We start from the raw sequence: 15,777 nt of genomic DNA, 5'->3' as shown, positions 1-15,777 counted from the left end.
TTTTCTACCTATGTTTCTCTTGCACTGGTGTGTTGTATTTTGCTGCTGTCAACTGTGAAATTTCCCCATGGTGGGATCAATAAAGTCGAATTTTTATCTTACTTAATACTATCATCATCATCATCATCATCAACAGTGAAAGTCTTCCCCATCAGCAATCCACAATCAAATGGTAATCCCTTCATAATAAAAGCAGTGGGTGGGACTAATCACGCTGACCAATCAGAGACTGATTTTAGATTCGTACCTGAGAGGCTGCCAGGGCGCAAGGCGGGCCCTGCTGTATAAAACAGAACCGGAGAGAAAACGTGCAGCAGCAGTCCACTGACTTAGTCATTTTCGTCTCCCTCTTCTTCATTCAAACCCATCTACCGGCTAGAATGCACCTGAGCGTACACGACTCCTGCCACTCCTTGGTCTTACTTTGCATCCTGTTCAGGAGTAGCCAAGCGTTCAAGAACGACGCTACGGAGCTGCTGTTCTCGCATGTGAACGCACCGGAGCCCGTCCTTCAGAGAAACATGTCCCTGAATCGAGCGAGGACCGCCGGGAAAGGAGCGAGTGGAGGAGCGCACAACGGAAGCGGTAAGTGGAGGCGCATCAGAGCGTGGCGTACCCACACTCTGAGCTGTTGGAATGATCCAGCTCTCCTGTAATGTTTATCAATGTGGGGAACAGACAGTAGTAAACGGGTGTCAAACTCATTTTTAGTTTAGGGGCCACAAGGGGCGATTGTAGGATCAGAGGTGTATGGGTGCTGAGCACCCAGAGTGCTGGCCAACCAGCCAAGAGACATTTCACTGTTTTGTACATTTTAACACAATTTCAGACCTTCATTCCTACATTTGTGAAAGGAAGACATAACACTTTTTGGGTAGGGGAACTAAACCATCAAATCTGATAAAAGTTATTTAAATGCTGAGCCACACTAAAAGAGGAATGGATTGGAATCATAAAATAAATAGGCTATATCCTAACTGTAATTTCTAGAGGAGGCCAACACATTTTGATACAGCAACTCCTCAACGCCTACATATACATACAAACAGTATATGTATGTTTCTGGAGTAAAACAGCCCCTTATGGTGAGTGCCGAAAATACAAAAAAATGGACCTTGGACTTACTTTTTGGACTTTTATTTGAAATGCATTGCACATGTAAAACACATGAACAGAAATGGACTTTTTTAATGTTTGTCTCTGCCTTTTTCCTTCTTGTTTGTCTGTCTGTCTGTCTGTCTATGTATGCGTGTGTGTGTGTGTGTGTGTGTGTGTGTATGTATGTATGTATGTATGTGTATATATATATATATATACAAACAATGCATTTTCTATCTAGTAAGAGATACAAACTGATACATTTATCCAACTTATAATAGTAATATACAAATAGGAAAAAATAGAATATTTGGTTGCTGTGGAAAATTAAGTCACAACATTTGATCTTACAATCGTACCTGAACCTGGCTCTTTATTTATTTATTTTTTTAATCAATCTTATATCCATGATGAGGCTGGATGTCAGTCTGTCTTGGCTTTAATACATACACATGCACATGACACAACAGCAGCTTCTCTCACTCCAATTCAAATAGACAGAGGTTGACTGTACCACCTGGAACATTTCCTAGCTAGAAATCACTAACTCCTAGGTCAGTCCATCTCAGTTCACCCAGTGAATTAAACCCCACCTCCTCCAATTTTGCTGAAATTTGGTGTATGAGTAATTCATAGCCAGAAAATCTTTAACTTTATTGGCTCAAAGGTTTATGAAACTCAGGAGTAATTGTATTTCTCTGAGGTATAAAATTTATAAAGCATCAAGAAAATGGTAATAATGACTGTTCTTCCTTTGTTTTAAAGAAACTAAAAACTTGGAACAGGCTCTGTTTGCACATCCTCTGAACTCTTAAAGGAGTGATATTTTGCTTTTTTAAATGGAATTGTGCATTTAAAAAAATTTCCCTGTGGTCTACATAAACTGTAAATGCTATGTTCGGATCTGAATTCTTCATTAGCTAATTAAACTCTACAGGCCCATCTTCAACCCTATTTTTGAGTAATGACATGAAAAAGATTGTTTTGAACACTGGTCCTTTAAATGCACATGACCCCACGCCCTTCTGGGTTGTTGAGTGTGCTGCTCTGCCCTGTTCAGCCACCTGAGTTTGTTAAACTGAACATTTTGGGTAATCTGCTCAAAGTCTGGACATATTTTCAGGATGGACTACAACCGCTGCTGCACACAAACAATTAAAGATACAGCTGGCAACAACGGGAACGCCCACAAACATCACATCCGATTAGAACTGAGGGGGAAAACAAACCAGTCTCTGCCATTAGCCATAATGCTGAAGAGTTGCTATGTGCCATTTTGCACCACACATAAACAACACATTCACCAATTAAATTTTTACATTTTACTCAATAATAAAACAGAACCACAAAGGAGGACAAAATGGCTATCAGAAGAGAGGAGTTCGTCAGATTATGGGACCCTACAGCAAAATGTGTATGTCTGCAGTCGGCATTTCATTTCAGGTCAGTTAAGTGGAATGTTAACCATTTCCAGACAATCGTAGACTATGTCCAGGTATCAGGAATATTAAATTTGTTTAAACGCTAGTGAACTTTGTACTACATTTGTAATTTGTGTAGATTCCCTCGCAAGATGTAGAAAAATATACATTCCAGATACTTGTGTACAAAAGTCTGGCAAAAGTAGAAGTACTGATTAAAGTTCTTTACTGAGTATGGCAAATAAAAAAAAAATAAAAAAATCAAATGTGCAGGCTCTGAAATGTACTCCAAGCATAAAATAAAATATAGCCCTTTGAAGGACATTTCTATTGCTTGTTTCTGTGCAAAGCTAAAAGAACCTTACATCATATTGGACCAACAAAAACATGAACATTAATTCATCTATTTAATGTTAGGTACTGAAATTATGTTAAGTTTAATTAATCATATCTAGTGATATAGTCCCTTACCAGGTGACTCGATTAAGTAGCAGATGTCTGGAAATGACACTAAAGGCCACTGAGTCAGATCATTCGCCCAGTCTTTTAAACGTATGGACAACAATCCAACCCCAATGGATTTAATTTTTTAATATATTGATCCTTGTCAAAAGGCAATAGCGATTCAAAGTACATCATGAAAATTTATTACCATTCGCAAAACAAGTTGAAACTGGGGGGGAGTTCTTTTCCCCCTCAGGTTTCCCCGCCCCCCGCTGTGATGTCGTTGCTGACTGTACCTATGGCATACTCGGTAAAATGTTCGTCGGAAGTCTTGACCTTATATGTGCAGATGTGGAGATGTGACTAGTTGTTAATGTAACAAATTAAGAAGGAATTCAAACTGGTTGTAGAAATCCACTCAATTTTTGCTGGAATGAATATAAAGATAGCTTTGCAGCACCTGGAGGGTTCAAATTCAAACTTTATGAACTGCTGGGGTCCCCAAATACACCAATAAATGTACCAAAGACTAATAAAAGTGGGTCTAGCAAAATATGACCCCTTTAATACACAGAATTAACCATGAATCTTGAGGTAGGCCTATATTCTATCCCAATTTGCTAAAATATAAAAAAAGAAAATCCTATTTTTTTTTTTTTATGTGTTGTAGTTGACACATAGGGCTACATTTTTCATAATGGTGTCAAAGAGGTTGGGTGTGTCTCACAGTCTCAATTTCAAGGTCAAAATATAAATCAAAAGGTTATCCAACTCAAAAGTACCCAAATGTATAAAAGGATTTAGATTCCTTATAGTCTCCCCTTTACAGAAATACATTGCTTTTTAAAATAAGACCAATGGTTGCTGACCTACAGCAATTTGAAACAAGAAAAGCACTCGCACAGACCTCCGCCAAGACAGATCTGCCCCCCCTCGCCCCCCTGTGTTTGTTTGTTTGTTAGCAAGATTTCTCAAAAAGTTATGGACAGATTTTCATGAAATTTTCAGGAAATGTTGATACTGGCACATGGAAGAAATAATTACATTTTGGTGGTGATCGGGGGTGGGGTGTGGGGGGGGCCCACGGGGGGCCCCACTGATCGGCCTTGGCGGAGGTCTGCGCTGTCTTTTCAAGAAAAGCACTCAGAGAGCGCAGACCTCCGCCAAGGCCGATCAGTGGGGCCCCCCACACCACACCCCCGATCACCACCAAAATGTAATAATTTCTTCCTTGTGCAAGTATCAACATTTCCTGAAAATTTCCTGAAAGTCCATCCATAACTTTTTGAGTTATCTTGCTAACAAACAAACAAACAAATACACACGCATGCACACAAAGCAAAGCGATCACGATACCTCCTGGCAGAGGTAATGAGGCTGCCACAGCCTTATTTGGAAAAAGGGAAAAAATGAAATTGCCATATCTCAAAAACTGTTGGTCTGATAAAGGTAAAAGTTGAATTTTTGTCTTTCCTGGCTATGAATTGTCTATATACCAAATTTCATTAAAAAATTGGAGGAGGTGAGGTTTAAAAATGCCCTTTTTTAGGATGAGCTGAGATGGACTGACCCTCCTACCTAACAACATAAACAGTGATCTTCGTTTCAATACAGCAAAAATAAGGACTGGTGATGATAATAATGTGTTTGTATTAAGTGGTACAAGTAAAGAAATGTGTCACATCCCGGTTCAAGCCAGGTACTGTATCCTACCAACTCTGGAAGGCTGCGCATTGCTCTGAGCACTCGGGAGTCCGAGTCGGGGAAAGGTGGGAAGAGTGGGCTGGATCAAACCATTTTCGAGATAAGGGGTGTGTGTGTGTGTGTGTGTGTGTGGGTGGGTGGGTGGGTGGGTGGGTGTGTGGCGGGGGGGGCTGTGTTTTTGTAAAACATTATGTTTCAAGTATGGTTTTTACATTTTTCTAGCTTGTCAAAAATGGACAAAGAAAAAAAAAAAAAATCTCTTACATTTTAGGGGTGCTGCGATTCAATTTAGGCAGGGCTGCATGATTTTGGCCAAAAATAAAATCCCGATTTTTTTTTTTTTTTTTTTCCCTCTAAAAACTCGATTTAGGTTTTTGGGTAAAACTACAAAAGACAACAGAAGTCAGCATGTTGTTTTTGTAAGCAGCCCACAATGCAAGGCACTGTTCCCTACCTCAAATCTGTGATGGTATCACGGAATCCCTGAAAATTCCATGATGGGCCCACAGAAGTGATTCCATTGTAAGTCAGTGACAGGCATCAGTTGTATGGAGACATTTGTTTCTTTATTCATCAATCAAATGGAATAGATTTGCAACCAAAAGAGAGATCTGACAGCAAAAGACAGTAAGTGGCAATAAAAAAAAAAGATAATTTTCCTTATAAATCAGACCTCTTTGCTTGTGAGTTAAAGCTGGAGGAGACTTTCGTCACCAATTTTTCATCAGATTTGAAAAAAACCTAGTCATAGTCTAAGTATCATGAATCCTTAAGTCTTTCTTTGATAATTCACCTGAATCTCTTCCCTCACGATGAACAATTTTAAAAGTGTAATCCATCATAAACAAACCATTTGTTTACAAACAGAGCTGGTAGATAACTCTGGCATCTTTGGAATCTTGACGCGACGTGCATTGTGGGAAGTGGAGGTTTTTGCAGCCGCCTGGCAGCGGCAGCTGCAACAAACATGACGTGGAAATGGATGGAGTTCTGTTTACCTCCAGCCGTTTCCATGTTTCAGCCTTTTCTGCGTCATGTTTGTTGCAGCCATATGATATTATATGGTTGCACTGCCGCTGCTACTGCCAGGCAGCTGCACGAACCTCCGCTTCCCACAATGCACGTCACGACAAAATTCCAAAGATGCCCAAGTTACCTACCGGCTCTGTTTGTAAACAAATGTTTTGTTTATGGTGGAGTACACTACGAAATTGTTCACCGTGAGGGAAGAGATTCGGGTGAGTAATCACAGAAAGACTTACGGATTCATGATACTTAGACTATGACTGGGGTTTTACAGATTTGATGAAAAATTGGTGACGAAAGTCTCCCGCACCTTTAAAAAGTTTTGCTTGAAAATCACTCCTCTTTGTGACTTCAAAAGTTTTGCTTGCGAACTAAACAGCATTTAATGGGCAGGGCCTACACTGATGTATGAGAGAAGAGTTTCTATTGGTGGGTTTGACCTGGCTCCAGTGCCGGCTACAGCTTTCACATTAAATCCACTTCTCCATTGTGTTATGTTACTAGGAGGTAAATTTATTCTATTCTATTCTATTCTATTCTATTCTATATGATATTATATTATTATATTTGTCTATTGCTGTTTGAAATTGAAATGTGTCTCGTAAGTAATGAGTTGCACTAAACCGTGTTGGTTACAGCCTGCTGTACACTCACAGCCTGAGGGGAGCCACGGGCTGTGTAGAGTATGGAATGAGTGAGTGAGTTACAGGGAGGCACTTACACACACGGCTGGGATTTAAACATTAGTGTTGACCGGTACCCATGGTACCAAAACGTCACGGTTCCTACTATACCAGAAAACGCACCCAGAGCAACTGAATAATGCTCTTTTTTTTTCTTGCTTATGTTATAAAACACACACGCTGCTACAGCTGTGCAGCAGTTCAGCTGATCAGTGCTCAGATCTTCAACTCTTTCAATACAAAAATACAGCCAAACGCCGGGTTAAACAGAGAGGAACTACAAATCAGTGGTGCTGAAATATTTGTTTCTCTGCTTCACATTCTACATCTCTGAGGCGATGTCATTGTCCTAATGGACAGAGCTCCAGGAGCCCTAAACCTACTGTGGGACAGATACAGGCTGACAGCCGCTGATGTGTCGCTGCACAGCTGTAGCAGCGTATGTGTTTTATAACATCAGCAAGAAAAAAAAGCGTCATTAAGTTGCTCCGGGTGTGTTTTCTGGTGTAGTAGGAACTGAGATGTTTTGGTACTGAGAGTACCGTGCATCACTAACGTTTAAATCCTAGCCCTATGTTACAAACGCCTCCCTGTCACTATCACTCATTCTATACTCAGCCCTGCTCAGGCTGTGAATGTACACCACCTGTAGCCAATGCTATTTAGTGTAATTCATTACTTATGGGACACATTTCAATTTCAAAGAGCAATACACTGTCAACTTACCTCCAAGTAACATAAGACAACAGAGAAGTTGGTTTAACGCAGAAGCTGTAGCCGGCGATAGAGCCAGCTCAAACCCACTAATAGAAACTCTTCTCTCATCCCTCAATGTAGGCCCCGCCCATTAAGTGCTGTTTAATTCGCAAGCAAACCTTTTGAAGTCGCAAGCAAAGAGGAGTGATTTTCAAGCAAAAGTTTTTAACTCACAAGCAAAGAGGATGGATTTATAAGCAAAATGATCTTTTTTTTTTTTTTTTGATTGCCACTTACTGTCTTTTGCTGTCAAATCTCTTTTTTGGTTGCAAATCTAATCTATTTGATGAATAAAGAAATAACAGTTGTACGTGCCTGCATGGACCATGTAATATGAGTGATCCCCATGCGGTTATATTTAAATTGGAGGATCTGTGCATGGAGGAGACGGACTCAGGAAACGCTGGAGGGATTATATCTCTGGGCTGGCCTGGGAACACCTTGGGATTCCCCTGGAGCTGGTGGATGTGGCTGGGGAGAGAGCTGTCTGGGCTACTCTGCTGAGGCTGCTGCTGCTGCGACCTGGATTGGAAGAAGACAATATGGTATGTATCTGTGCAGGACAACGTAAGAGAAGTGATCCCCATGCAGTTATATTTGAATTGGGGGATCCGGGCGTGGACTGCGACTTACATTGGTATCACTACTGCAGGCCCATCACAGATTTAAGGTCCAAGGTTCATTACACGGACTTCTGTGGAAGACCACTCTCACAGGAGGAGCCTACAGTAGCCCAGAGATGTGTGGCCCGGAGGCACAAGAGAGATGAAATCGATTTTACCATTTTCCTTTTTTAAAAATCGTGCTAATTAAAAAAAATTTGATTTTGATTTTAAATCAATTAATTAAATTTACGGGTGCTTCAGCATACCAAAAAAATGGGCTAGAAATGCCACTGGGGGCCAAATTCAGCCCAATATGATCTCGAGTGGGCCGGACCAGTAAAATAATAACATAACCTTCAAATATTGACAACTCAAAAATTTTCTGTGTTTTAGAGTGAAAAAAGTGAAATTGCGTCATGCATCATGAAAATGTTTACATCTACAAACTATTCTTCAAAAAAATGTGAATAACATGAAGAACCTGGCATACGTGTTCCACAGTTCCAGTAGGAGGGGGCTTATTTCAGGAAATTTTTCAGATTCAACTTTAGCCCAGATTTTCTAATGCTCCCATGTCTTGGGAATACAAAAATGTGAAAAAATGTCAAATCAAGCCCAAAAACAAAATTACCTTTTAAACCCTGAAAACATGGGGTTTTTGTCAACTTTCAAACCTTCTTCACTTTTGATAAAGTACAAAGTAACAATCTGCTCATGCTGGGCCCTTAAATGTTTTTTTTTTGTGAGACATGTCATGTCTTCAGAGTGCTTTGCACTACAAAAGGTGTAGTGTCAAGGTCCAATTATAGGTCAAAGGTCACCCAAATGGTCAAAAATGCACATTTCATGTAATGAAGCTGTTAATGTGGGTTCTTCCAAATGTTGGGCTCAGGTTCTCTCCTCAGAACACATCTATTGACCACAAACAGCTGACATTCAATCAGACACATTAAACAGAACTATTTACACAATGTCTTATCCATATAGACATGTCAAAAAGAACAAATGGTAGTTTGACATGACTGTGACATTTACATGTATATGTCCTGTTGTGGGCGACACAGTGGTGCAGTGGATAGACCTGGTGCCTCACAGACAGAAGGTCCTGGGTTTGATTGGTTTCTGTGTGGAGTTTGCATGTTCTCCTCGTGTCTGTGTGGGTTCTCTCTGGTACTCTGGCTCCTCCCACCATCCAAACACATGCACTGATAGGTTAATGGGTTAATCTAAATTGCCCATAGGTGTGAATGTGAGAGTGATTATTTGTCTCTATATGTTCAGCCTGTGATGAACTGACAAAATGTCCAGGGTGACCACTGCCTTCACCTGTAAGGCCCAATAGTAGGGGTGCCAAACTCATTTTAGTTCAGGGGCCGCATTCAGCCTAATACAATATAAAGTGGGCCGGACCAGTAAAATAATATAAATAATAGGATAAGAACTTTTCAGTGAAAAAAGTAAATTCTGTAATGAAAATGTTTACATCTGTGAATTGTACTTGAACATAATATGAACAAATATAAACAACCTGAAAATTCTTTGGTAAAATAAGTGCAATGTTAACAATGTTACGCCTTAGTTTATCATTTATACATGTGAATCACAACTTGAAAATCACAGTGGATCTACAAATACTCAAAACATTAAATAACAGACAGAATATTATCAAAACTCCACATACTTCTCTTAAGACATTTCAGATATTCTCATTTTTTGTTAAAGGCTAGTCTGTAAATGTGAGCATTTTTGTGTAATTTTACTTTTTGTTACACTAAAACAAAGAGACAAATTTACAGTTTTCATTATTTATAGGTTATTATGATGGTATTTTACTGGTCTGATCCACTTTAGACTGAAATGACCTAAAATGATTTTAACATCCTTGATTGTTAGTATCTTCAGTGTAATTTTTGCATTTCACAAATTCTTCGCAGGGGCTAGATTGAACCCTTTGGCGGGCCGGATTTGGCCCCCGGGCCGCATATTTGACACCTGTGCTCGATAGGCTCCAAGCGACCTTGTGAGGATGAAGCAGGCTCAGAAAATGAATGAAGTGTTAGTGATGCCCGCCAAAATGTGTGCTAGTGTTTCCCGCAACACTAATGGTGGCAAATTCAACTGGAATGTACATGTTGCAATATTTAGTCTGTAATGTGTCTTTAAAGGGCCAAAGGCCTTGGGGGATCCCACCAGGAAACCAGAGGGAAGAGAACTTCGGACATATTTGATAAAATGTCAGAATGGTATGAATTTTTGGAAAAAACTAGGCATTTTGGTGACCTTTAACCTCCAACATGACCTTGACATTAGACTGTTCATAGTACAAAGTACTCTTACGATACAATCTGGCACTGACAATATCATTAAATGTCCCATCATGAACATATTTATACATTGCACTGGACAAAAGAGTGGAGAAGCTGGGAAAGTTGCGATTTTCAGAGTTAAAAAAGTAATTTTCGGGGGGGGGGGGGGGGGGGGGGTTGGATGAAAATTTTAAAAAAAATTACACAGGAGTGCTTAGAACATCTTCTTGCATCAGAAAATCAGGGCTAATGTGGGATTTGATATTAAGCCCCCCCCTCCCAGTTCCTGCAGTGCTGTGGAACCCTATTGTTTTTGTTCAGATTTTTATTATTCTTCACCTTAATTTTATTTTTCTCAGCTAAAACTGTTGCTGCTGCCTAAACCGTACATGGTAGGGTGGTTCAATTTGGAGGGTTGGTCCAGACCCCTGCACGTAACTCGGAGACAAAAGCGCACATACAGTATATCTACCAGCAGGGGGTGCTATAATCAAGGACAACGCGTTTTGATATATAGCTCTCATACCGTATGTCGCACATTCAAAAACTTTATATCCTCAGATTCACTAAATAGGACTGAATCACATGGGCTAGGCCATGCCCATTTCCGCCATGACTTTTTTCCCCGCAAAATTGCGAAAACTGGAAAACCTACTTTTTCGAACTCCTCCTTGGGATTTTGCCCAATCTGCGTGAATTTTGGCACGTACACTCGACAAATCGACCTGATCTAAAGTTATCACAAGAATTTAGTTTGGTCTAAAAATGTGCAAATTATTAACAAACAAATTTCTGTAGCTAGCTAAAAAAATGCTGACTGTTACATATCTCAGTCAAAGTAAATGCTATCAACACCAGGTCTTAGATCCAGGGTTCTAATCTGACTGTAAGCGTATGAGCTGAATTTGGCGAATGTTAGCCTCTAGGGGGCGCTGCAAATATGAAAAATATATATCTCTTAAACGGCTGCACCGATTTCGACAAAATTTGGTGGGTATGATGAAGGGCCCTTCCTGAGGCCATATATAGAAGGTGGGTGTGGCTGAACAATGTGGGCATGGCTTATTACAAGTTAAACAATAAACATTTACTACAGCTGAACTGTTATGCTTAGGGCTGTGAAATTTCTATAGACCCTATAGCAGGGGTGGCCAACCCTGGTCCTGGAGAGCCACAATCCAGCATGTTTTAGATGTTTCCCTCTTCCTGCACACCTGATGGTCGTTATCAGGCTTCTGCAGAGCTTGATGATAGGCTCATCATTTGACTCAGGTGTGTTGGAAGAAACATGCTGGATTGTGGCTCTCCAGGACCAGGGTTGGCCACCCCTGCCCTATAGAATAGGACACAGATCTACCATACCAAAAACTGTGGTGGTGCTATAACAGACAAATAAACGTTTTTGCCTCTAACTTCCCCATTTTAAATGACACCTTCATAAACTTTACATCTTTGTACTCCTTGGATAGAGATGAGTCTGCTGACATAGGCCTTGCCCACTTTTGCTGCATATTTTACTTTCTAAGTTACTACATATCAAAAACATACTTTTTCAAACTCCTACTAGGATTTAAGCCCCATTGGCATCAAACTTGGCACATACAATCTTCAGAGGCTTTCTGATCTAAAGTTATTACAAGAAGTTTGCTGCTGTAAAAAATATGCTAGTTATAAATGAACAATATTGTTGCATATCTTTGTCAAAGTAAATGCTGTCGACACCAAACTCAATACACTTATGTTAGAGGTCCACCAGAGGCGCTGTACCAAATTTGGTGCAAATTGGACAATAGGGGGCGCTATAAAATGAGAAATATGAAGTCACAAAAAAGTTGGTCTGATTCGCAAGAAATTCAGTGAGCATGATGGGGGGGTCACTCCTGGGACCAGCTGTAAAGTTTGGTAATGATTGGTCAACGTGGGCGTAATTGATTACAACAAATCCAAGTCACCACACATTCAGCCTTTTGCATTACTAATGCATTGGTCCCATTACAGTGAATGCAGGGAATACAGTTAAAACTGTTGCTGCAGCCTAAACCGTACATGGTAGAGTGGTGGAATTTGGAGGGTTGGTCCAGACCCCTGCACGAAACTCAGATGCAAAAACTTATATATATCCACCAACAGGGGGCACTATAACCAAAGACAATACATTTTGGTCTGTAACTCCCACACTGTATGTCATACAGTCAAAAACCTCATTTCCTCAGATTCTCTGAATAGAGCTGAATCACATGGTCTTGGTCAGGCAGATTTGGGGGAGGACTTTTTTTTGGCAAAATTGCAAAAACTGGAAAACCTACTTTTTCAAACTCCTACTTGGGATTTTATCCGATCTGTGTGAGTCTTGGCATGTATACTCTTCTCATAGGCATGATACTAATTTATCAAAAGGATTTTGTTTGGTCAAAAAATGGGAAAATTATTAATGAATAAATTTCTGTTGCTAGCTAACAAAATGTTAACTATTACAAATCTTGGACAAATTAAATGTTGTCAACACCAAATATTAGATACTTGGTTGGCATGTCACTGTGAGGGTATGAGCCGAATTTGGCGAATTTTGGCCACTAGGGGGCACTGCAAATATGTTAAATTCATGTCTCTTAAACAGCTGTACCGATTTCTATGCAATTTAGTGGGTATGATGCGGGGTCACTCCTGAGAGCAGCTGTAAAGTTTAGTAATGATTGGTGAATGTGAGTATAATTTATTACAACAAATCCAGGTTACCATACATTTAGCCTTTCACACTACTGGTGCATTTGTCCCATTACAGCACATACGGCGGGTGAGATGTTGGAATACTAATTACAACTGCAAACCATTATGAACAGGGGCCCAGCCTCCAGGAGCTCGACCCGAGCCTGTCATCCTTTGGGGCTGACTTCTGTGGGCTCCGTGGGGCCTGGGGGCCAAGTGGGCGGGGAGGCTTGGCCCCTGTTCATAACAGCTTGCAGTTGTAGTTACTATTATTGAGATGATCGTTCACACATTTGTGTCTTCTCGTTTAGACTACTGTAACAGCCTGTTCACATGCTTAAACAAGAAGGAGCTGGCCCGTCTACAGTTTGTCCAAAACTCTGCTGCGAGGCTTCTGACCCGCACAAACAGTAGAGCCCACATCACTCCCATTCTTAAATCACTCCACTGGCTCCCTATTTTATATTGTTTTCATTTCAAAATTCTGGTGCTAACTTTCTGGGCTCTACATGGCCAAGCCCCTGGATACATTACTTCCCTAATTCAGCCCTACAGCTTGGCTCGTAGCCTGAGGTCTTCAGAACAGCACCTACTGATGGTTCCACACACCTGTTTTAGCACACGTGGTGACAGGTCCTTTAAAGCTGTAGCACCAGGTCTCTGGAATGACCTGCCTCAACACTTACGGTCCATGGACTCTGTAGAGAGTTTTAAAAAAACACCTCAAAACACTCCTGTTCAAACAGGCTTTTTAATTTCCCAACTGACTCAGGGCCACCACAGACTGATTGCACTTTATGTATTCATCATATTTTAAACTGTTTTTAATGGTATTTTATTGTGTTTTATGGGTATTCTAATTGTGTTCTATTTGTACCGTTTTATTCGTTTTTTGCAATGGGAAGTTGCTACTTTACAGTGTTACATGTACTCCATGTGTCTCCCCCTATCTTCCCCAGTCTCTCTATATCTCTATCGCTCTCTCTTTTCTCCTCCTTTACTCTCACTCTTTAACCCCAACTGGTCAAGGCAGATGGCCATCCTTCAGGAGTCTGGGTCTGCTCGAGGTTTCTGCCTGTTAAAGGGAAGTTTTTCCTTGCCACTGTCACCAGTCACAAGTGTTTGCTCCTGGAGGATTCTGTTGGGTTTCTGTAAATTTGATTTGATTTGATAAAGCACTTTGTGACTCTGTCTGTGAAAAGTGCTCTATTAATAAAATGTACTTATTATGATGATGATAGTATTCTACTGGTGCAACCAACTTGAGATCAAATTGTGTTGTATGTTACCCCTGAACTAAAATGATTTTGACACCATGACCATTGGTGACATACGTGGAGCATTCTCTTACTGTGACTGATCGATGGTTCCAGCATTTAGTTCCCTTCTTGGAAAGTGTATTTTGTCCAGAGGAGGTTAGTTTGTTTGGACTTCACAGTGCCCTCTAGAGGAGGCCCTGGTTTTGACACCATTGTGAATTCTTGGCTTAAGAAACTCATGGGAGGAGGGACAAATCCATATAGCACCTTGTAAATAAAACAAGCATATTTACAAAATGTAAAGTTCTCAAAGCTCAGATTACTGCAACATTTTAGTTAAGTATAATGAAATTAAAGTTTTGTTGTTTTTTTTTAATCAAGGACTTTTAAGGATTCTTTCTAAAGTGATGCTATTATTTTGATTACATTTACAGTACACCTGTTAGGGAAAACTTGTAGAGCAGTACTCAATATGCAAGAGGATCATGGAGTGCAAAAACATTCTAGCAGCAGAAAGTGTTACAAACAGTCTAATGTGTTTAATATTCTGTAGGTTACGTTTCCCTCTGTTTGGTACCCTTTTGACATAGCTCATGGATCTTAATGTTGAATCCAATGTCATAACAAGATACTTAGTCATTCACAATTCTACAATTCTGCAGTTTCTGTACTCTCAAAAAGATACCAGAATGTTTAATGTTCATAGGTTGTTTTTTGAACATCATACAATTTTCTTCACATATGCCATAGTAACAGGCAAGATTTAAAATGGCATTCATTTACATGAGCCATTGCTGATGTCAGAGTGGAGGATGCATCTTGAATGGTCTTTGCACACGTGTAGATGACTGTGTCATCTGCATATACTTCAAAAACAACAGTAAGACAAGCTTTAGATAGGTCATTAATACACAGAGAACACACAAATGGACTGAGATTAGAACCCTGTGGTACACCCACAGGAACATCTAGATGAGATGATTTGACAGTCAATACATACATTGTTTACTGTCAGCTAGACATAATCTTAACCATAAAATGGTATCAACAGAAATATTAAAATGTGTTAATTTAGACAGAAGAATCTCATGAATGACAGGGTCAAATTTACATGGGGTAACTGTTATTTAGGTATTCATTCATGAGCTTCTCTACCCACCTTTCAGCAACCTTGGAAACTACTGGAAGGATGCTGAGTATTTTGTATATGGGGGGGGGGGATGCACTCGGTAAGTACGGAAAACCGAAAGTGAAACTTAACACGCTTCGAACATCCGACCCAGCATCTGTGCCTCTTGTTATATTCTCTGTTGTCATGTTTACCCCCCCCACACACACACACACACCTTATCGGTACCCCAGTCTCAGAATAAAGTGTTTTTGTTTTTTGCAGTGGCACTGAGAATTCAGAATGTATATAGGGGAAACCCTGCACATGGGTCCTGCCTATGGCCTCCCTGCTTCCTGAGTGTTTGCATTCTTCACATAGGCTACATGTGTTCTTTGGGTACACTTCTGTTGTGTATCGAAGGCCCCAAACGGAAATGGTTTGTTACAAACGAGTGCACCGTTACACCCCTAGTTAAGATTTTGCCAAATTTATTTGCAATTCCTTTTTCCATCAGTAATATCCATGAGGAATTTTGCTTTTGCCTTTCACAGACTCTGTGTCACTTTGGACCCCAGAGGTGGATTTTTGTCTGTCTGAAGTCCCTCCCCCTTTTGTCCCTGAGCACTCCATCCCACTTTTTCTTTTCCTCTCTGTAATT

At 40.3% G+C, this 15,777-nt stretch overlaps 1 protein-coding gene across 1 annotated transcript in view; it reads left to right on the top strand.

Annotated features, from left to right (window-relative positions):
- Positions 1–350: 350 nt before the first annotated feature.
- sostdc1a (sclerostin domain containing 1a) overlaps positions 351–15,777 on the top strand; it is a 41,988-nt gene continuing 26,561 nt past the window's right edge. Inside the window, exon 1 of the mRNA XM_030157632.1 lies at positions 351–585. Coding sequence (XP_030013492.1) covers positions 381–585 — 205 coding nt within the window. The 5' untranslated portion in view covers positions 351–380. The remainder of the gene's footprint in view (positions 586–15,777) is intronic.

This window comes from Sphaeramia orbicularis, chromosome 16 (genome assembly GCF_902148855.1).
Source record: "Sphaeramia orbicularis chromosome 16, fSphaOr1.1, whole genome shotgun sequence".
Classification (NCBI taxonomy): Eukaryota; Metazoa; Chordata; class Actinopteri; order Kurtiformes; family Apogonidae; genus Sphaeramia; species Sphaeramia orbicularis.
This window is presented reverse-complemented; position numbering and strand designations above follow the sequence as displayed.